A 22,914-nucleotide genomic window follows, 5' to 3' on the forward strand; every position below is an offset into this window, starting at 1 on the left:
GTGGCTATGCCAATTCAAGTTAAATCGAATTCGGGTCCCAGTAGGGCCGCAAACCCTTCGGACTAGTGTACACATAAGGGGACCGTGAGCTAACAAAGGAGTTGGCCGGTCCAGTGACCGTCGTGGAATGTGGCCACATTCCCGGTTCACACAAGGTTCAGATATGGTATATCTATGTTACGTGATTGCGCAATCAAAATCTTTACTAAAGGAAAAGTATTTAGTGACTCGGGTCTTTTAAGTAAAACCCCGTGATCACTCAACTGTGGCATTGACAATTAAAGATAGAACCATTTTGGCAATGTGCCCACTGAGTATATCAAATACTCAGCCCTGCATGTTATTTTCAAATGTGCAGGTTGAACGTGGACGAGCAGGCGAAGGTGTTGGGACAAGCATATTAAATAAGTAGTTAGGTAGCCCAAAGTAGCATGTCTTCATACGTGCTATTTTGTCTTGGACTCTTCCGCTGCAAAAACTTAGAATTATGTACAAGCAAGCTTTGAACTTAGTCTTGATACTCTGGATCACGTTTTGACTACGTACCCATATGCCTTTGATACTTTTGATTTGAGTGATTTCATCCTTTTTATGTTGTCCCCTTGATTATTGAGAATTGTTTAGTCGCGAAATAGCTACGCTCACTAGCACTAGTGAGTTGTGGTCGTGACATCACCGGCGTCCGAATCACCCACCACCGCCGTCGGAATCGACTCATCATCGGGAGTAGGGTTCGGCTTTGGAGCCAGAGAATACCGCCAGTCGCAACCTCAACACAGGAGTCAACCGCCGCCGCTGCCACGCCCCACCACAAACCACTGGGGAAACACTAAACCGGATGATACTCGTGTTAAGACTGTTTTTTTTCTTTAATACATTCTGATGTGTGGGGCCCTGCATCTGTTGGTACTAGTCTTGGTTTTAAGTATTTTGTGATATTTGTGGATGATTGCAGTATATTCACTTGGGTATATTTTATGAAACAAAAATTAGAAGTTGTTGACAAATTTGTTTTGTTGCGGAAGCGCTCACATAAATCGATTACATAATAATCCTGATCTATTTAGCAGATTATTTAGACAAATTCTATTCGCGTAATTATCACATGTATCATGCTCATAACTCAAATAAATCATGCTTTAAATTAATTAAAACCTAAAACATGCTTTTCTACGGTTTAGCTATTTTACCTTGATGATTCTCCAAAGAATCGAAGATAGCTAGCGCCTTCTCCACGTGAAGATCTTTAGTACTAAACCACGGATCTTCTGTCTGGTTCCCGGACTGTAAACTGATATCAGGGTGGGCTGATCTCACCAGTATACTAGGACTTAAATAAAGAAGACGGAAAACCTTTCCCACGGAGGAGAAAAATCGTCCCTCTTCTATGTAGAGAGGGGGACGAAAATTTTGAATAAAAACAAGTGTATTTTCTGTCTCCTTTATTCTCCTATTTATATTAAGTCACATATTGGGCCCAGACAGGGATCTATGGAAGGTTTTGGATATGGGCTCCTCCAATTAGCTTTTTACTAATTAAATTAAACCCAATTTAATATAAGCTTATAATTGGAATATTACGAGCAGCCACTACAGAAGTAATATTGCACTCCCCATCCAAATCCGAAATTATAAGTACTTCGGGTTTCCATTGCTTGATATTTATTTCCCGCGCTTAAGATAGAAACATCCATTAATTAATTATTGTCTGCTATGGACTTAATTAATTAATATCTTATTTATTCCAAGAGTGGACTCAACAAGAAATTCTTATTTATTATTCATAGAGTAATCAAACTCCAACTAGCTAGGTTCCGAATAATAAAACCTTATTTCAAGCTCCTCTTGAGGATGTTATCAAACGAGACTCACCTCGCGCACGATTCAACATAATAGCAATCCTAGCACCGCTAGATATTAATCACCACTACCCAATATACCAGGCTTATTGGGTTGCGAAAAACCCGCACCATTTGGTAAGTCAAAGTAGTGCATAATCAATACCGTATGCTCAATGCTAACGTACATTGATTAAGAAACAATAATTTACAAGACCTCGTCTTTCAGTAGATAGCATAAAGACATGTCTCGCTGTTAGATCCATTCAGTGCTATACCACACCAACGTCATCTTATTTCAGTAAGGCTTAGAAATAATCGGACTGACATTGCAACCTTTCACGATAGGTAGTCTAAGCCTATCTAGGTTGTGAAATTCTTCTTTTTCTTTGTTCAGAACTGACCGTGTTACCTTAAAGTGAACGACGCCCACAACCGGTCTACTAAAACAAAGACTTAGACTTTGTTAAGTTACTTATACATTTAAACATGTAATAAACATCCATTAAATGTAAAACATAACAACATTATGACAAAAATAATCTGTTTATTCCTTTGGAAAATAAAATAAGAGTTTTAACAGTATTCAATCACTCGAAAGGTGATTTGTATACAAACTCTAACAAGTAAAGATCAACATTGGAGGGATGCAATGCTGGTAGAGATGAAAGCATTAAAGAGGAATGGTATTTGGGAGATTAGCCAATTGCCCGATGGAAAGCGTACAGTGGGGTGCCAATGGGTCTTCACAATTAAACAGAGACCAGATGGAAGTATTGAGCATACAAAGCTCGATTGGTAGCAAAGGGATATACTCAAACCTAAGGGATCGACTACTCTGAGACGTTCTCTCCTGTTGCGAAGATGAACACTGTGAGAGTTCTTCTTTCTATTGCGGCAAATAAGGATTGGCCACTTCATCAATACGATGTGACCAACGCATTCCTTCATGGAGAATTGAAAGACCCTATATACATGGAGGCTCCACTAGGATTCTCAGAAGAGTTTGGGCAAGGAAAGGTGTGCAAATTGAAGAAGACACTATGGGCTAAAGCAATCCCCAAGGGCCTGGTTCGGAAGATTTACAGAGGTGATGAAGAAGTATGGGTACCGACAGAGTAACTCCGACCACACTCTCTTCATCAAACGGGAAAGGGAAAAGATCACTTGTTTAATAATCTATGTAGATGAAATGATCATTACTGGGGATGATGTCGAAGAGATACAACAACTCAAGGAACATTTAGTCGCGGAGTTCGAGATGAAGAATCTTGGTGACCTCAAGTATTTTCTCGGGATTGAAGTACTTAGGTTGGGGAAAGGAATCTTCATCAATCAACGAAAATATGTGCTTGATCTTTTGGCAGAGAAAGGGATGTTGGACTGTAAGCCGACAGACACCCCTATTGTTCAGAATCACGGACTTCAACTCATCAAAGGGGCGGCCCCTACTGATCGGGGAAGATACCAGAGGCTAGTTGGGAAAACTCATCTATCTATCCCATACTAGACCAGATGTTGCATACGCAGTGGGAGTCTTAAGCCAGTTTATGCATAGTCCGCAGGAAGAACATTGGGAGGCAGCACTTAGAGTTGTTCACTACTTGAAAGGAACCGCCGGACATGGAGTTTTGTTCCGAAAAAACGGGCATCTAGATATCCATAGATACACTGATGCTGATTGGGCAAGGAATTTGGTCGACAGACGTTCCACGGGAGGATACTTCACCTTTATTGGTGGAAATTTGGTGACTTAGAGAAGCAAGAAACAGAAAGTTGTCGCCCTCTCTAGTGTCGAAGCAGAGTTACGAGGCATCAAGAGTGGATTAACCGAAATCCTTTGGCTTAGGAGATTGATGAAAGAATTAAGCTTGGAACTGCAGAAAACTTGCAAATTGTTGTGTGATAATAAGGCCGCGATCAGTATCTCAGAAACCCGGTACAACATGACAAGACGAAGCATAAAATTGATTGACATTGCATAAAGGAGAATCTTGAGGAGAAGATAGTAGAGATCCCATATGTGAAATCAGAAGACCAACTGGCAAACATCTTGACTAAGGCAGTCTCGGCAAAGAGTTTCCAAGAGGTGTTGGGCAAGTTAAGCTTCGGTAATTCCGTCTGATAACTTGAGGGGGAGTGTTGGAAGATACAGAATATTCTACAAAGGAAGAAGATTGCACGAGATCAGGAAAGGATTGCGTAATATTCTAGGCGTGTAATTAGAGGGATTTGATTGAGAAATATCTTACGTTGTATAGCTATCTCTTAGCCTATATATGATATACAAACTCATTGTGAATAATATAACACAAATTTATCCAATTCTGCGATGCATACTAAATACTATTGTTAGTTCACTCTATTCTTAGAAAGATACACATGCATGAGATTCAAAGTATTTGAACTATTCAAAAAAAGGTGGGATGTGCGCATGATGCACACCACTCCTAATTCCACAGATACTTACGATTTCTAGTTCTGTCGCAATCAATTAATATTGATGAAAGATCGATATAGTAGTACATTGATGAAGAAAATTAGATCAAGTTGTCGAGTGGAATAAATTGAAAGAAACAGGTCATGAGGAACTATAGTTTATGCATATTTATAAAAAAATAATGGAATGAGGCTGTCAAGTAATTATAGATGCATACTTACAAACTACATGTTGATGAACACTTTAATAATGTTCTTATTTGTCATGTCATCATCCATGTTTGGTCGACCTAGCTTGCTAATAATAATGCAATGAAATTTTAAATTCTGTATTTTACTTCAAGGTTAGTTCTTCCTTTATATAAATATAACCTCTTTCACCCTCTAAATTGGAGTAACATTTTTGTTCACAAAAGAAGAGCACGGTATAAATACAAGTTTGAATAAATCTCTTTCAGTGTTTATCAATCATGAATATCTGGTTTAATAAATTTAGGAAATTAAAATTGCCATTACAATTTACAAGTGTTGTAATTTTTTTATTTTTTATTTTGCAGTACTATCCTATTTTATTTTTTTTAAGTAGTTACCATAAATACCTACTTTTAAAAGCCCATTTAATTGCAAAAGCCCATTAATACCTTGATTTCTTATAATGGCGGAGGGCCCAATCTGAAATCCATTTTTTTTAACATTTTAAATCTGATATTATTTCAGTTATGTACTAAATCTGATATTATTTCAAAATTATCATTCTTCTTCCCTTTTGTCATCCTTCACTTTGTTTCTTTATTTCAATATTAGATTTAATTTATAAAATTAAATTTTAAATTTTGATTTTTAAATATCAATAAATTTTTTTAATTAAAACTATTAATTCATGGACACTATAAATATTGATTAAAACTATTAATTTTTGTTATTTAATATAATATTCAGCTGAATTGAAGAAGTACAGAAAAATAATATTAATCATGATGGAAAAATAAGAGCTATTCTATTTAGCCTTCGTTCGGTTGTTATAATTGCTTGTGATTGAATATTATGAAGTTGACTAAAAATTTTATATAGGAGTATTTTTGTTGAAATTTTCTAGTCATTTTGATTGTTTTCAAATTAATAAACGAAAATTATATTAGTCTTACATTAGATGCATATTTATTTCAGAATAAATCGTGTTATATGATCTATTTATGATTAAAGCTATTAAATATTGATTAAAACTAAGGCGTTGTCATATCTTATTGATTAAATATTAGACACTATCAAATATTGATTATGACTATTAATTTTTGTTATTTAATAATTTTTATAATTAAAAAATTTATTGATATTTAAAAACTGAAATTTAAAATTTAATTTTGTAAAATTAAATCTAATATTGAAATAAAGAAACAAAGTGAAGGATGACAAAAGGGAAGAAGAATGATAATTTTGAAATAATATCAGAATTTAGTACATAACTGAAATAATATCAGATTTAAAATGTTAAAAGTGTAAAAAGACCAAATTGCCCAAAAAAGGACCGTTTTTTATATTAACCCTTAGTCCAGGGACTACTGGTGATATTTTTAAAGTCCAGGCACATCATGGCTTCATAGATTTATTGTTTCTCAATTATAATTATTTCCAACTATGAAAAACAAAAATAAAGAAGCCAACTTGATACAAATTCATAATATTTTGTTGTAATTTTATTTGTATATCTTGTGTTTTGTATGAGAACTAAATAAATAAATCCCATATGGTCCAAAGAATCCTGACGAGTGAAAAGTTCTTAATAAATTTCCTTTGTATAAAAACAGCTCCTCATTAGTCGTCGTTCTCATATTTTTATACTCTACTAATTTTGATATTATCGTATCACTACTAAAATAATTATATTAATCCGTTGACTAAATACGAGAACATGCATGCGTGATAGATAAGTGACGAACTAATCCACTATATATGTTATAACGTGTAATAAAATATCTAAAAATGTGCAATTTGCACAATAATGACATTCACAAAGAGATCAATATGTACGTAGTTGGTTTCCTTGCATGAACAAAAACCTTTTTTTAGTGCCCGACCATATGTATTCAAACCTTAATCTTGCTTCCAATTCTGACCATATTTGATACATCAAATATTAATAATTCTCTTTATCGGAAAAAAAAAAATTGTAACTACTTGATAGGATTATATCAAATACTGTATTAATAATTCTTAATGGAGGTAGTTAGTAACAAATGGAGTAGTTATCAATTTATTAATGTTCAAATAGTATCTGTACAATTAAACATTCAATAACTTTGTAACTACCAAAGCCGACGGCGATTGTGGACTTTATGGCAGCCTGTAAATTTGTCTCTAATTTTATAGCAATGTGTACAACCCCCGGTCCATGTCTCCTTTAACTCAATTTACATAAATAACACATATCACCACAACACTTAATTACTTCCCTCTTTTGGAAGTATATTTATAGTGAATTTAAATGTGTAAAAATAAAGCCTTAAAACGGTACAATCAATCAATCATAACTATTTTAGTGTTCTCCATCTATGTTATGTTCTTCATATTTACAATTTTATTTAGTTCAGAAGTTAAGAATTAAAAAAATAATGTGAAAAAGATAAAATTGGTGATTTACTTGTGGCTAGAAATGGAGTTGACCATGCCACTAATGACTAGTAGATTAAAGATCATCCGAATTGCTACAATTAATGAGATGAAAATTGCATTAGGTACATAATATAATTTCATACTAGCATTAGCTAGGTATAATTAACGCCATTGATCACTTAGAAGAACATCAAATAAAAGTCCAAACCCATAACTTATAACTATAACAACTAGCTAGTTTCAACCATACACGCTAATATTAAAATTCCCCCACTTGTTCCGTCAATATAATCCCTCCCAATCAACACAAATCCAATCAACACAAATTTCTCCCAAAATCAAATACAAATATTTTCATTAATAACTACAAATATGTTTCTGTTTACCAATTGTTTCGGAAAGGAAAAAATTAGTAACACCAAAGAAAAGGTGGCAAAGCTCCATTTCTACGTGCAAGACCTCCGCATCGGCCACGTCAATGCCACCGTGTCGGAGGTGGCCACCGCCTCCGTCACAAAGGATTCCCCCTACGACTTCGGCAGTGTCCACGTCCTGGACGACCTGGTCACCGCGGGGCCGGAGATGGACTCCCGCCCCGTGGGCCGCGTGCAGGGCCTCACCACCAACGCCGACCTCTCCACCTACGGCATCGCCATGAACCTCAACTTCTACTTCACGGCCGGGAAGTTCGCCGGCAGCCAGCTCAGCCTCCTCGGCCGGAATCAGGTCATGGACGACAGACGGGAGCTGCCGGTGGTCGGTGGGACGGGCGCGTTCCGGTTCACGCGAGGCTACGCCATCCAAACCACCCACTCCATCGATTTTCCGGCCCACTACGCGGTGTTGGAGTACACCGTGTACGCCACCTATGATTCGGAGATCGGAAGAAGCGATGAAGATGTTGAGGTTTTTGAATTTTGAGTTCATTTATTTTATTAATTTGCCTTTTAATTTATATTTTACTTGTACAAGTTGTGATTATAGTGGTGTGGTTGCTTTTCACTTTCTTTGTAAGGAGTACATCATTATTGTCTTTAGCTGTGTGGATATAATAGGATTTGGGCCCATTGTGATATCAGTTTTCTATCATGTTTTACAATAATGACAATACTGTATTTCCATCTAAACTCTAAAAATAGACAAACTTATAAGAGCATCTCCAATGGTCGGCTAGTGGATTTTTAGTGCTGATGACGTGGCAGGGGGAGAAACTGCTGGCCGATTTCTAGCCGAAGTACCATTGGAGATGCTCTAATACTCCTATTAATTTTAATATTCCAACGCGGTTCAATATTTACAAATTTAACTAACGACCCATTTAATAAAAGTAGTCTATTTTCTTTATTGGGTGAGGTCAATGTCGTTGCTCATGGAACAAAACGCGGTTCAATAAGTAAAATTTAATCAACGTCCCATTTAATATGTTTATTTATTAAATTTATATCAACTAGCTAGTATGTATCTTTCTATCTTCTAAATAAAATGCATGCTGCCTTTTCTCTTCCTACTTCAATCAATAAAATAATTCTACGTAAAATCTAGTGTCATTCACAAAAATGGTTATATTAAATGGATTAATGTTGTGGATTTATTAATTGTGTTAATATTTCAAACTAGATAGTTAAAGTAGTTGACAACAAACTTAAAAAACTAGGAAAATCTTGAATTTTCATAAAAGTCTTATATTTTTCACAACCTTAAAAAAGTGGTTTTAAAAATAATTAGTTTTTTGAATTGTGGGAATTTCTCACACTAAAATTTCCAACATAAATTTGCCTACATGGATTGCGCACAATTTTGACCAAATTTCTGCCAACTATATTTTCCTTTTCATTCTCATTTCAATTTATTTCATTCCTCACTTTGAAACAAAAATTAAATTTTTGTCTCTCTTCTCATTCTCTCATATTGTTCTTCCACCACATCCCTGATGTCGCAGTAGTCACTGTCGCCAGCCTTCCATGTCAACGACTAGTAATATGCTAAGCGTATATATGATATGGTTGATAACTCATCTGGGGATGAAATTAATAAAAATGAACTGTGACTTTTGAGTATAATATGGAGTATATTGTTCACTAAATTAGTAACTGCGTGTGGGTAATAAGATTTCAAAATAGAGTATTCTCTTCGTGCATCAAAAAATCAACTTTTCATTTTGGATTGTCCTACCATAAGTGATTGATTTTCTTTTTTGGCTAAAAGTAACACCTTTAGTTCCATTACTTTATTTCCTTTATCTTACTTTATTCTATCTCTTTCTCTCTTACTTTTTCTTCTACTTTCTTTCCACTTAAACCAATAAATATCATTTTCTTAAATCTCGTGCACAAAAGAATTCATCACTTATAGCGGGACGCAGGAATTTTTTCGAGTAGGGGCTGAACTATATAGTGAAACTGCACGTTGTTAAAAAAAATTTATCTTATGTGTTCCACTTTTCTTATTTTAAAATGTCTCATATTAAATGTATGTACTATGAGTTAATCAAGCTGTAGAGAAGTAATGTCTGAAACTAAAAGTCTCGGGTCTCTAAATTTATGTTCACTTTTCTATTTTAAAATTTCTCGTATTAAATGTTTCATTTCATTTTACTATATTTTGTGTATGGACCATGCATTATATTAACTCATTTAACTAAGATTATATTATAAAGAGGACTCTTGTTCCAAATTCTTTTCTACCAATTTTTTTTAACATTTTTAAAAAGGCACATAATAAAGGACGGATGAAATTAATAGCAAAAATCACAATCGCAAAAACTATAAAAATGCATAAGGAACATTTTTGAAAAAAACAGATAAGCAAATACCTAATCAAAAGATATTTACATATTCATTTTCTTATTCTCAAATTTTCATAAATTTCATAAAGAATGATAGAAAAGAACATTTTTTTTGCAAGACCGAAACGATTCATATTTATAATACTATAGAAAAGATTTTTTTTTTCATATCTGAGTTAAAAATGAAAAGAAAAGAAAGAATTAAATTAACAATAAAAATTAGCGGCCAAAAAAGTTCTAATGATCAATAGAAATAAAAAAAAAATTAAAATTGCAACATAACAAGTGTAGGCACGCCTTTACATGTACGTTGACCTCAAAAAAGTTAAATTTATTATAATATTATTTATACTTCATCGTCTTCTTTAAGAAGACACCGGAAACCAATGAATTGCTGATTTCTGCAACTTAAAAATTTTTATTTCAGCCCTTTTTATCCCCTAACTTCTATCGATTTAATCTTCCATGGCACTAATTTAGCGAGGCTGAACTAAATTTCCTATCATTTTAAAAAATTTGTAAATAGAAAAAAATCATAAAAAAATATTTGGATAGGGGCTTAAGCCCCTCCCCCTCCTGCTGCGTCCGCCGAGGGGGAGAGTATTACATTAAGTTCGACACAAAAAATGTGATACACTTCAGAAAAAAAAAATCATCGCATATCACCAACTTTCAATTTAGCTTCCTTGTATTCCATTAATATTCTCTTTTGTGAGATCAGAATCCACATTACAGCTATGATTTCAGCCCATTTACAATTTTAAAAAGCCCACAATGAATTCGAAAAAAACATTATACCAATGAGTTGAGCCCATTTACGGAATCAAAAGCCCATAGTGAAACAAATTGCGTTGGCCAGATTCAGAAAAGACGGCGTATTATTACATTATAACCTCCGGTAAACCGGAGATCACGGCGGCGATGCTCGACGGAGCTCACATGTTGACGCCATTGCTATGACCCCCAATAAATTGCGACACTATCCCTGCGTCGTACAGAATTTCCTCAATCTCGCATCGCGCGGCCAGCTCTGTCAAGCAGTTGACGCCTTGCCCTATTTATCTAAAGGAGGCGTTTTGCTCAACTACAAAACCATCGCCTCTCTCCTCCGCCGAATCGCCGATGAGAAGTCGATCAAGGCGGGGAAATTGGTGCACCTCCATTTGAAGCTGACAAGATCGAAGCATCCCCACACTTTCCTCGCCAATCATTTGATACAAATGTATGCGAAATGCGGCGATCATTCTAGGGCACGGGAGGTTTTCGACAAAATGCGCGTCAGAAATTTGTATTCTTGGAATAATATGCTCTCTGGTTACGCGAAGCTGGGGATGGCGAAGGATGCGCGGGAGGTGTTTGATAAAATGCCTGAGAGAGATTTCGTCAGTTGGAACACGATGGTAATGGCGTATGTGCAGAGCGAGAGGTTAGATGAGGCTGTCAGGTGTTACTTGGAGCTGAGAAGGTCGGATTGCGGGTATAATGAGTATAGCTTTGCTGGGGTGTTGACGGTTTGTGTGAAGTTGAAGGCTTTGTGGTTGTTAAAGCAGCTGCATTGCCAAGTTTTTGTACTTGGATTCTTGTCAAATGCGGTTCTATCGAGTTCTGTGATGGATGCATATGCGAAATGTGGTGAGATGGGAGATGGGAGAAGGTTGTTCGATGAGATGAAATGGAGGGATGTTCTTGCTTGGACCATCTTGCTCTCGGGCTATGCTAAAGACGGTAATATGAAATCAGCTCATGAGATCTTTTATTCAATGCCGGAGAAGAATTCTGTTTCTTGGACAGCATTGATATCAGGGTATGCTCAGAATGGAATGGGGCGTCACGCCCTTTATCTATTCAAAGAGATGATCAAGATGAGAATTGAGCCGGATCAGTACACGTATAGCAGTTGCTTGTTTGCTTGTGCAAGCACGATTTTGTCTCGCCATGGTATGCAGCTTCACTCACATTTGATAACTGCTGGTATTAGGCCTAATGTGGTAGTTGTGAGCTCTCTAATTGACATGTATTCAAAATGTGGAAGTTTACATGATGCAAAACATGTTTTTGATGATACAAAAAACAAGAATCATGTTGTGTTATGGAACACATTCATATCTGCATTGGCACATCATGGATGTGGTCGGCAAGCTCTAAAGATTTTTACAGATATGGTTGGGTTAGGTTTGAGACCTGATAGTGTGACGTTTCTCGCCCTCCTGAATGCGTGTAGCCACTCGGGGCTCGTGCAGGAAGGGCTGGCATTGTTTGGCTCGATGAAGGCGGATTATCAGATTGTGCCCTATCAAGAGCATTATGCTTGCTTGATTGATCTACTTGGGCGATCTGGCTGTTTTGATGAGATGATGAATCAGCTCAAGAAGATGCCATTCAAACCCAAGGATTGTGTTTGGAACGCCTTGATTGGTGTTTGTAGGATTCATGGGAATGTAGAGTTAAGCAAAGTAGTGATGAGGCACCTTGTGGAGGTAGACCCTTGTTCCCCTGCAGCGTATCTTCTGCTTTCAGCTATATACGCTGCTCTTGGGAGGTGGGATTGCGCGAAGGAAGTGAGAGACCTAATGAGTTCAAGACGTATTCAAAAGGACCAGGCTGTTAGTTGGGTAGAAGTCGATAGAAAATTGCAGTTAGATACCAAACATGGAAGGGATACAACCTCGGTGTTGGAACTGTTAGCTGATGGGAACACAATATACAGTGTTGAAAGTTAAAAATTCCTACATTTTTTATTTGCTTCACCACCCGCCATTGAAATAAGGCAGGGTAGAGAACTTGAAAATCACCTTACCAAGTTTATGTCACTTGGTTATCTGATTACAGTTTTTCTCTTCATTTTCATTTCTGGTCTGCTGTTTATTTTGTAGTGATTTAGAATTTGATGGCAATTTTGTGAAATTAAGATATTACTATTTCTAAAAATGATGAGTTTCAATTCACCAAATTAGACCTGTGATTATGATCTTTAACCATCACTGTGCTTAGAACACTTGAATCTTCTGTGAGTACTTGTAACTAACGGAGCCAAGAATATATGTTGCTCCCTATTTTGCTCAGTCGAGATGCCTTAGTTTGGGAGTTATGTTTTGCGCTAAATGCTAGATCATCGCGCCTTTTGGCCCTGTGTTAGCTATAGAGATGAGATTATTGTTATGCAGAACCGATAGCTCGATGTAAGTATGAATTTCTTATTGATCTGTAGATGTGCAAAATGCAGACAGACAGATGATGGCTTTTCTTCTGTCTTCTTCCCATTTGTTCTGACTTCTGAGGATTTGTGAAGAAAACGAAATACTACTGAAGTTTCATGCATTTTGGTGCCTTCTCTGATCAAATTTGCAGCCTTCTTATGTTAAAGTTAAACTTCGTCGGTTTTGCAAATTTCATCAGCCAAAATGCCGAAGCAGATTCATGAGATAAAGGATTTTCTGCTGACAGCTAGAAGGCCGGATGCACGTTCCGTGAGGATCAAGAGGAGTAAGGAAGTGGTTAAGTTCAAGGTTAGGTTCTCTAAGTACCTATACACCCTATGTGTGTTTGATCTTGAGAAGGCTGAGAAATTGATCCCTTCCACCTGGTTTGAGTGTGCAAGACCTGTGAGTGTGCTACCCAAAAAAGATTTTTGGTTGGATTTTTTGCAAACAATTGGAATTTTGAACATGTTCTTGAAGTTTGGTGACTATTTTGCCATGTCTCTTCCTGATTAACTTTGGTCATGACACATTTATCCCAGTGATGCTATGCTGCATTTATGTTTTTTAGGTATATGAGGTTGTCTATACTAAACTTTTATGATCTTATTGGAAAAAAAAAAAAAAAAAAAGTTAAACTCAAGGTTGATTGATCACATAAATTTACATGTACCACTGAAGGTTGATTTAAGCTTGCTTTCATGGAATACCAGTGATATTTGATAACTAGTATAGTATATTATCAATCTTGGACACAAATGGCAGTTTCATACCTTGAACTAATATATGGAGTACTAATATTTTTACAACTGCCGATCATAGCTAAGATTACCTGTCATATGCATATTATAAAATGACGAATAAATCAATGTGAATAAAACTTAAAAAATGTAGAAAGAGAAAGGGAAAGAGGGTACGTGCAGGCGTGGAAAGCCATACAACTGGATAATTGGGATAAGAAAAATGGGATTATAGCAAAACCCCGCCAATCATTCCATCAAGCCGGCCCACCTTCATCAATCACCACCAACCTCACTATACACAGTCATATCTAACTTCGACAACGATATTCATCTAATCTCTCTCTCTCTCTCTCTTCATCATCAAGGATGATTAACCATTTAGCTACTACTATTTCATGATTAACCATTTAGCTACTACTATTTCGTAATCAATTTACGAACCTAACCAACAGAATTTCCGCTTAAACCTCTGCTTCCTTCCCCCGCCATGGGAGCACAAGTTTCCAAACAAATCGAACGGCGCACGGACATCAAAACGGAGAAGAAAGTCCTCGCCGACCTAAAACAGAGCTGCGGCTGCGACTATCCCGGCTGTGACTACCGCCCTTCCGATCGGAAAAACTGGATGTCCGCCCTCAATCCAGACAAGCTCCGCATCAACCAGATCGTGTGGCCAGGCACGCACGACTCCGCCACCAACCAAATCGGCATCCCCTTCATCAGCCGCCCCTTCGCCCAGTGCCAAACGCTCTCCATCTACGACCAGCTCGTCGCCGGCGCGCGCGTCCTCGACGTCCGCATCCAGGAGGACCGCCGCGTCTGCCACGGCATCCTCCTCACCTACTCCGTCGACGTCGTCATCGCCGACGTCAAAAAATTCCTCACCGAAACGCAATCGGAGATCATAATCCTGGAAATCCGCACCGAATTCGGCCACACCGATCCGCCAGATTTCCATCAGTACCTCAAGGATCAGCTCGGCGATTACCTAATCCACCACGACGATCGCGTTTTCGAGAAGACGATCGCGGAGATCCTGCCGCGCCGGGTGATCTGCGTGTGGAAGCCGCAGAAGGCGGCGGCACCGCCGGCGGGGGATCCGCTGTGGAGCAGCGGGTACTTGAAGGACAACTGGACCGACACGGACAAGCCATCGACGAAATTCGAGAGCAACATGAAGCATTTGGGGGAGCAGCCGGCGGCGGTGGGGAGGAAGTACTTCTACCGGGTTGAAAACACGGTGACGCCGCAGGCGGATAACCCGATCCTGTGCGTGAAGGCGGTTACGGGTCGGATCCAGCCGTACGCGAGGACGTTTATTGCACAGTGTTTTACGCGGGGAATTGCGGATCGGTTGCAGATATTTTCAACCGATTTTATTGGTGATGATTTTGTGGATGCATGCGTTGGCCTCACCTCCGCCAGGGTTGAGGGCAAGGCCTGACGCTTTTTTCACTTGCTCTCTTATTATTGTTGGATTGGATTCTTCAAATTGTTTGTATATGTTTGTGCAGTTGTGAGTGTAGAGATTTTAATTTTATGTTATGCTTTGAATGGGTGGTTATTGGAATAAAACCAGGTTGTTGTATTTTATTTTTAAAAAGCCTAGATAGCTGTTTGTGTTTTTATTTTGGTGTAGCATAAACATCTAATCCAAATATGTATGACTCATATTTCAACAAAGAAATTGAGTCCTTAATATTGCAAGCAAGGTTCACAATTCAAGCGTTCTTGTTGCGTTTGGTATTGAATCGTCATGATAAAAACCTAACAAAAACATGTCTATTAGGAATTTAGGAATCTACCTGAAAGAAACATGATTCAATTTATACCGACAAAAAAAAAACACTCAATTTTTTAATAACACAATAGCTAAACAAATTACAAGGTCCTCACAAATCTAAAACAAGTTAGTAATAAATAAAAAAACCAATACAAAATTGACAGGCACTAATAAATTAAGTTAGTGAGACTTTTTATTTACAAAATTGACAGGCTTAGTTGCAATATTTAAATTTCACAAATTAACATTTAAAATTCATTTCTTATCGATCGTCAAAAGTCAAAACAGAGTATGAAGTTAAAAGGTTGCAGCTCATATGCAGTGGAGATTCTCACTGTTCAAATTATAATTACAAATTCAGTTTGCAAATAATGATGTATGAACATCACAAATCACAAGCAATGCATGTGAAGAATCATTGACGGACACATTATACCTATCAAACTGTCATGTAACATCGATGTAGTTTGGTTGGACTGGAAAAAATATTTGGGCACTATATTTTAATAGAGTGAACTTGTAACATTACATAAGTACTATAAGTAAAACTAAACGAAAATCAAATGAGTTTTTCTGCCTGGTTTAGAGAGGACCAGTAATTCATACTCATACATCAAACCATGCTTATCAGATTTCAGAAATCACACCTTTATTCCGTTGTCGTGTTTCACCCGATTTCATGATCCATGAAGTACTGTATGTTCAACTGTCTTGACCATTTCTGTTTCACAGCATCACAACTAGTTGCATAATTGTGGGTTGAGGAGACTCACAATCTGAGCATTTTCGACAAATGTCACTTGTGTGAAGATCGTGGTTCACCCAGTTTTCACTCTCGTGCTTGGGTTATAGGGATGGGCTGATTCACCAATGCTCTTCCAGGACAGAACTTAGTGGTCAGAACTTCTTTGAGACGACGAAAAATTAAAGAAAACATAGCTGCATTAAACAAAAGGGAAACATTAGAAAGAGAAACTATACTATACAACATCACCCAAAGGAACAAAAGAAAAGGGCTAGATTAGTAGTTGAGCAATGGAGGCAGAAGTGCTTCACCACCCTACAAAACTCAGTCTATAAATTTCACAGCATAGACTCTTGAAGGCTGAGAAGAAGAAATTATAATGGAAAAAATTTAAGATGGTATTCTTGGATTTTATTTGAAATTGTAGTATAGACTAGCACTCAGGCATTCAAACGCTTAGTTGACGAAAACAAAAAAAATATTATCGTGCGTACTGCTTATTTGACCAACATCCATATGTTTGCAAATTGAAGAAGAAGATGAAAGGAAACAGAGTCTGAGATACCTGAAATGGAAGTTGATCTTTCGAGCAATTTTCCTCTCACCAAGAGCGCTCCCGGATGTTGCTGAAAGACCTACATAATAAATAGAAACGGAATTATACAGATTCACACTAAACAAAGAATAATATTAGTAACAGAATGCTATTGGAAAATAAAATTACTGTAATGCGAAACACCAGGCTATCCACTTCGCCATGGTTATTGTTTGAAGAATTGGATAGGTTACATGTCTCAGGTTTGAGAATTGCATTAATTTGATTCCTTGAAATTGTAATCTGCACATATAAACTATAGATTTGTTATCTGGAATTCGTGATAGAGTATAACTCACTATAGGGAAGAAGGGCATACATCAACATTAAAAGCAGCAGCATCTAGTTTACTGGATGCACCATTACTGGAGAGATATGATTCCACAGACTGTAACACGTGAAAGGCACCATGTTGACGTTGAAGGCCCTACCAGAAAGAAACATTGCAGCATGAAATGCCATGTCCACCAATGTTATGTAAATATACAAAGGTGCAGAAACAACAGAGACAAAAACCAGACATATTAACAGAAGCAGTCACATATAAAAAGACACTGGATTAGGTGTAGTTTGCACCAATAATTGATCAATAGATTGAATGAATACCATCAAAAAACCAATTAAAAAAGTGATGTAGCATAATTTAAAATCCCAACCTCCAGCATGAAAGATAGATTATTCTCTTCGACTTTCTGAGAAGATGATATCTTTCTTGAAACTGGCAAAAAGGACCATGCGAGACCCCACCTTGATGTCCTGCCCTGGACAAATTCTGTTGTCTTCACCACGGTAGCTCCAACTTTCCAGAGCTCAGATACCAGAATATTGAGGTTCAGTTTTCTTCCTACCATAGAAGAGTACCATCTACACAGCAGAAATGTAAATGTTAAGGAAACTCCCTAAAGCATTTGATGGGAAATGACATACTATACAGAAGCGTTATCATTATACCTAAATCTGTCCTTCAATGTAACACTATCTTCAATGATGCGTTTAATAAAAGCATGTTCACCGCCAGAACAGACCATTTCCGCTGGAGTGCCTCCACAAGAAGTCTTTGGATTCAAACCTGCTTCCTCCATCGTCTCAAAGAATGGGGGATTGCACATGCAAAAGTCAAAATGCTCACCATCCTTTACACTGCCTAGAAGTACAGGTGGCCCATCATAATACTTCTTTGCATTCAACTCAGTTTCAAGAACCGAAGATGCCAGAAACCCAACATTTTCAGCCCCTGGATTGCTCAACAGAACACCACCTTCACTGCTTAAAATCGGATTACTTTCTGATTTTCCCACACCATTCCCTGTACCAGCCCTTCTGATCTCAATCAAGTTGGATAAATGAGGATTGCTCTCAACATTTTTATTTGCCCACTCTATAGCTATATCAGTAATATCTGATAAAAACACAAGAATTAACATGTGAAAGGAGGCACTAAATAGAACAACGAGGAACGGAAACTAAAAAAGAAAAGATAGAGCACCTGAACCAACAAACTTCCAACCAAGAACAGATGCACCAAGAAGTGGATAAATACAATTTGCCCCGGTACCAATATCAAAACCTGTTGTGATATCGCCTTCAGCTCTGGTGGCAGGAAGGATATCCAAGGCGAGAAGGTCTTCTATCCAGTGGATGTAATTCAATCTGTTGGGCACGGTAGGACAGAGCTGCCCATCAGGAATCCACCTACATAATTGTTTTAAACTTATCAAAAATGCCTAATAAAACTCAACAATATAATCCATATGTATAGAAAATCTGCATTTTCAGAACCTCAGAAAAGTGAAAAATGTGTTGAGGAAATTATGGTAAAGCACATAAACTTGACTATATCATTCGCGGTTGAAACAGTTTTGTAATTGCACTCATAATTACAATTAGAACATGAAGAGACCTGAATTCATTATCAAGCTCTAACAACGTATCACATTTGGCATCAGAGTAAAACGCCAAAACTACAATGAGCAATACTTAGCTAACCATTTAGCTGGAAAACATTGAAATTCCCGAGCTGAATTTTGATGAATTAGCAATTTTACTTAGCCCTACTTATCTCAAAATCAACTAAAAAATAAAGAGTACTCCTCGTAATTGAATAGACAAACAAAGCAATCTCAAGCACTGAAATCTCAATTCCAACTACAGAGGGGATATATATGCGTGAATACACTGAGTTTACCAATTAACGCCGTGATCGTGAAGCAGCAACACCCGAGTCAACTCGCGGGTAGCATTGAAATCCGTCCAATCAATTCTAGGGCAGCCGTCGCGTGAGTAGAAGACATATGGCTCAAAACTCGGGTATAAAGACGCCAGCTGCGCGAAATCCGGCGGATTATCGGCGTACCTATTTCGGTGGTGGATCCCCCGCCGCTCGCCGCCGCTCTTCCTCTTCCTCTTTCCCGCCATCCTCCACCGCAACCCTAACTACCATATGATTTCAAATTCATTTCATTTTTAACTGTACTTGACTCTTGAGTAACCTTTTTTTCCGCTTTACGTTTGTATATAGAAAATATAATCATTTTCTCTTTCATTCTTTTTTTTTTCTATTTTATAAAGGAAAGTTGATGAGAAAAAAATGAATGGCATATGGTTTTTTTTTATATTAGTTTTATAATAAAATGTGAGTGAAAAAAAAATTAGTGGAATGTGAGGTCTACTATCATTTAATAAATATTTCAATTGAACTCCTAAAGTAGGATACTAAGAAATGGTAAAACGGGACTCCTAAAGTGGGACGGAGGGGATAATAAATGTAATGCTTATTTTTATCATTTTTGTTTCTTTCCTAGCCATTTTATTTGTTGATAAAAAAAATTCTAATAAAGTGGGATTATTCACTATTGACACTACTTCAATAACTTTTCCCTACAATACGTGATGTTTTCTAGTATTTGAAAGGCATTGCGATACAAATCAGATATTGGATTTGAAAGGCGTTTTTGATAAGTGCATACGTACTTACTATAGGGGTGGTGTTGTCCCGTGGAAGTCTCTGTCAAACAAAGCACGGGAAGAAGTTAAGTGGATTAGAAGATACTCCAAGTTATAAGAAGTTAGTGCCAATAGCAGTGATACAATGTGAGAGTCAAACGGCTATAAGGAGAGTACACAGTGTCTTATATAATGGTAAGTCTCAATATATTCGTCAACGAAACAGTACCGTGAGACAATTGATCATGAGTAATGTTATCGCGAGGCAGAGAAGCGCCCGACCAAGCATTTTACATAGATCGTGAGGCAACGAAATCGCCCGAGTCGGGCATTTCTCATTTATGAGATTGCCTGATCGGCCGTTTCGTCCTAATGCCTTATTTTGATAATTTTTCGCTCTGGGTATAAATAGGAAGCCTAGGCTTGACGCCCATTATTCACGAACACACACCCCAAAACCATTTACCACACTTTGGAGGGAGGATTGACATACCAAAGAGCCAAATTCATCATTAACATCACTTAGAATTTTTTATTTTTTTTTTAATAATCAAACTTTTTTTAAAAAATTAACTCCTCTATAAAGGAGGAAATTATAAATAAACTCCTAAGAAATTAGGAAATTACAACTGACATCAAGAGAGCTCGAATTCGGCACCTCATACATTGATGTATAAGCTCCATGCTGCTAGGACAAAGGCTCTGGACAACATCACTTAGAACTTGTACGAGCATTATATGCTCGATTCTTTAATTCGAGAGCATTAGCGGGAACCAATTGCTCGAGATTTTTTCATATATTTAACACAAGGAAGTATTGATGTGTGGGAGCAAGAAAGATAAGAATGGAAAAAAAAAAGATGAAACTGTTCTACTAATTGTCCGAGGAATCCAAAAAAACAAAGTTGGAAGTTATATAGTTATATTTCATTATGTGTTTTGATCATTTGGAAGATAGAGATAAAAGAAATCGAAGTTTGGATTTGAGATAATGATCGAATGTAGAGACAAAGAAGATGGAAAAGATAATTGGTCCACATTAAAAGAATGCAATAATAATAATTTGATTATATCATAATTTATTATTGAAAATTATTTTTGATTAATAAAATATTATATGATTAGTGTAACATCGTGTTAGGAGGGATAACATGGGGAAGAGCCGTGTTGCGAGTTTGTCGACCCACACCCCCCGGAAAGTACAAAGGAAGGAGATGAAGGGTTTGTCCCTCTACCAACCCTCCCCCAATCCATCTATCAAATGAAAAATTGACAGTTTTAGCTTGCAAGGGCAGCGTAGTTGGCAACGGAAGGATAAATATTGCTACAATGAGTCTAGGTTCAAATCTCACTGTTGTCGTGTAGTTGTTTCCATATCTCAGGCACAAGTGTGAAGCCTTGGGAGATAGGCTCTGGCAGCCAGTGGATTAAGGCCACCCCCTTAACGGGCTATTGCGTACCCTGATTGAATCCCCTCACGTGATGTCGGGCGGGAGTGTGGGGCCGCCAAGACGACGAAATCACATTTTACTGCAAAAATTGATAGTTTTATTTATTATTTTTTAGAAAAGCACAAAATAATTATTTGAATTCAAAATTTACACACTCACTAAAAATATACTCGTTATACATCAAATTTCTACCGGTGACTTTTTTTTATTATCCTTAAATACATTCTAAATTTATCTATAATCACATTCCTCTAAATTTTCTCTTATTGTTTCTTGAAAAAGAATTTAAACTCTAAAAATAAAGGTCTTCATATTATAGTTCACAATCTAATACTATAATTTGAGTTTTTAACTCAACTACTAATATTAGTTATTATATTACGATAACTAAATCAATCGTTAGTTAGAAAATTATACTAATTGAAATCACTAATGTATTAATATTAACACTTTGAGCACAAATCTATAATAAGTGGTTGAAGTTTAAAACCAATGATAATTCAATCTTCTATAGACTAATTTAAAATATCAAGATATGCCGATACGAGGAGTGATCAATTGCTAACTAATTAACAATCCCAAATTAAGATTAAATCTTAGCCATTTGACTAGAAAATTTAGCGGTTGAAATAATGTCATATAAATTATATTTTTAATTAAGAAAATGAATAAATAAAATTAGAGGGTATTAATGTCAATTCTCTCTCATTAAAATCATCTTAAAATTTTAAATTTACGTAACTCTCTCGATTTAAATTATTTTTTCGCAAAAAATATATCAAATTTAAGAATTCCAACGAGATCTCAATTGCATATGTTCCAACGACGTTCGAATGATGAAATTTGATATTTTTTATTTTAGTTTTCGTAAATGTTGATAACCAGATTTTTATCAACAAAATACATCAAAAATCTCAATAAAACCATGTAAAAATCTCAATAAATATGTGTTGATATTTTCTTGTACTAGTGTTGATATTCTTATGTCATATTGTTGATATTTTTAATACACTATGTTGATATAAAAAAACATTCACGAAAATTATCATATGATAACATAATGACGATATTACCATTTTGTTGATATTTTGTCTACTATTTATTGAGATTCGTAAGATTTAATCTCATCCACTCATTTTAAAATTTAAGAGTAGAGATTTGGTCTTGATTTTGAATTAAGGTGCTATAAGTATTAGAATATGACTCATGCCAACATAATGTAGTCCCCATTAAAACAATAGCAATAATAATAATATGACTATCTCATAATATATTATTGAATTTTGATTAATAAAATATTATATAATTTCGAGGGATGAAATTGGGGAGAGACATGTTGTAAGCCTGTCGACCCACCCCCCAAAAGGTCACAAAAGAATGAGAGTCTCATTATGAGACTAGGAGATGGAGGGGGTTGTCCCTATGCCAACCCTTCCTCAGTCCATTAGATGAAAATTTTGACATTTTCATTTATCATTTTAAACAAACACAAATTTACTATTTGATTTCAAAATATACACACCACTCAAAATATACCGATACAACGGATTATTACTTTTTTTTTCATTTATTAACCTTAAATGCATTCTAAATTTCTCTTTTATTATTTCTCGAAAAGTAGTTTGAGCTCTAAAATATTGAAAAAAAGGTGTTTCAACTCTAAATTTGTCCAAAGTGTTTCAATTATGTATTTTATGACTATTAATAAAAAGTTAGTTTCTATTTTTAATAATTTTTTATTTAATTAAATTATACTAATAAATAGTAAATTATACTACTACTTAA

General features: G+C 36.3%; 4 protein-coding genes and 1 pseudogene across 5 annotated transcripts; 4 read left to right on the plus strand and 1 right to left on the minus strand.

The window, feature by feature from the left end:
* The first annotated feature begins 7,126 nt into the window (after positions 1 to 7,126).
* On the plus strand, positions 7,127 to 7,965 carry LOC125187586 (dirigent protein 11-like). The gene has a single exon (XM_048084212.1). The coding sequence runs from the start codon at positions 7,260 to 7,262 to the stop codon at positions 7,806 to 7,808; it is 549 nt and encodes a 182-aa protein (XP_047940169.1). The 5' UTR covers positions 7,127 to 7,259; the 3' UTR covers positions 7,809 to 7,965.
* Positions 7,966 to 10,555: 2,590 nt separating this feature from the next.
* On the plus strand, positions 10,556 to 12,519 carry LOC125188294 (pentatricopeptide repeat-containing protein At2g21090). The gene has a single exon (XM_048085070.1). The coding sequence runs from the start codon at positions 10,629 to 10,631 to the stop codon at positions 12,390 to 12,392; it is 1,764 nt and encodes a 587-aa protein (XP_047941027.1). The 5' UTR covers positions 10,556 to 10,628; the 3' UTR covers positions 12,393 to 12,519.
* On the plus strand, positions 11,536 to 13,525 carry LOC125188297 (annotated as a pseudogene).
* A 381-nt stretch (positions 13,526 to 13,906) lies between these two features.
* On the plus strand, positions 13,907 to 15,205 carry LOC125188295. Its single transcript, XM_048085071.1, has one exon. It carries the CDS (start codon positions 14,100 to 14,102, stop codon positions 15,054 to 15,056), a length of 957 nt encoding a protein of 318 aa, XP_047941028.1. The 5' UTR covers positions 13,907 to 14,099; the 3' UTR covers positions 15,057 to 15,205.
* Positions 15,206 to 15,872: 667 nt separating this feature from the next.
* Positions 15,873 to 19,202, minus strand: LOC125186668 (U6 small nuclear RNA (adenine-(43)-N(6))-methyltransferase). Of its 2 annotated transcripts, XM_048083083.1 has the most exons (8): positions 18,921 to 19,202; positions 18,222 to 18,427; positions 17,687 to 18,134; positions 17,392 to 17,599; positions 17,055 to 17,162; positions 16,865 to 16,978; positions 16,706 to 16,775; positions 15,873 to 16,334 (listed from the first exon to the last, which is right to left on the minus strand). In XM_048083083.1, exons 1-8 carry the CDS (start codon positions 19,148 to 19,150, stop codon positions 16,225 to 16,227), a joined length of 1,494 nt encoding a protein of 497 aa, XP_047939040.1. In that variant the 5' UTR covers positions 19,151 to 19,202; the 3' UTR covers positions 15,873 to 16,224. The 2 variants fall into 2 exon arrangements, 1 of the variants encoding a protein (XP_047939040.1); XR_007170485.1 differs by lacking the exon at positions 15,873 to 16,334 and having other exon boundaries at positions 16,865 to 16,991.
* Between the last annotated feature and the right edge of the window lie 3,712 nt (positions 19,203 to 22,914).

The sequence above is a fragment of the Salvia hispanica genome, chromosome 5, assembly GCF_023119035.1.
Source record: "Salvia hispanica cultivar TCC Black 2014 chromosome 5, UniMelb_Shisp_WGS_1.0, whole genome shotgun sequence".
NCBI lineage: Eukaryota > Viridiplantae > Streptophyta > Magnoliopsida > Lamiales > Lamiaceae > Salvia > Salvia hispanica.

Coding starts and splice junctions, on each gene's coding strand:
- LOC125187586 (XM_048084212.1), top strand. CDS start 7,260: ATGTTTCTGTTTACCAATTGTTTCGGAAAGGAAAAAATTAGTAACACC.
- LOC125188294 (XM_048085070.1), top strand. CDS start 10,629: ATGACCCCCAATAAATTGCGACACTATCCCTGCGTCGTACAGAATTTC.
- LOC125188295 (XM_048085071.1), top strand. CDS start 14,100: ATGGGAGCACAAGTTTCCAAACAAATCGAACGGCGCACGGACATCAAA.
- LOC125186668 (XM_048083083.1), bottom strand. CDS start 19,150: ATGGCGGGAAAGAGGAAGAGGAAGAGCGGCGGCGAGCGGCGGGGGATC. Junction 16,979..17,054: donor CTGCTGCTTTTAATGTTGAT/GTATGCCCTTCT, acceptor TTATATGTGCAG/ATTACAATTTCAAGGAATCA. Junction 16,776..16,864: donor GCCTGGTGTTTCGCATTACA/GTAATTTTATTT, acceptor TTTATTATGTAG/GTCTTTCAGCAACATCCGGG.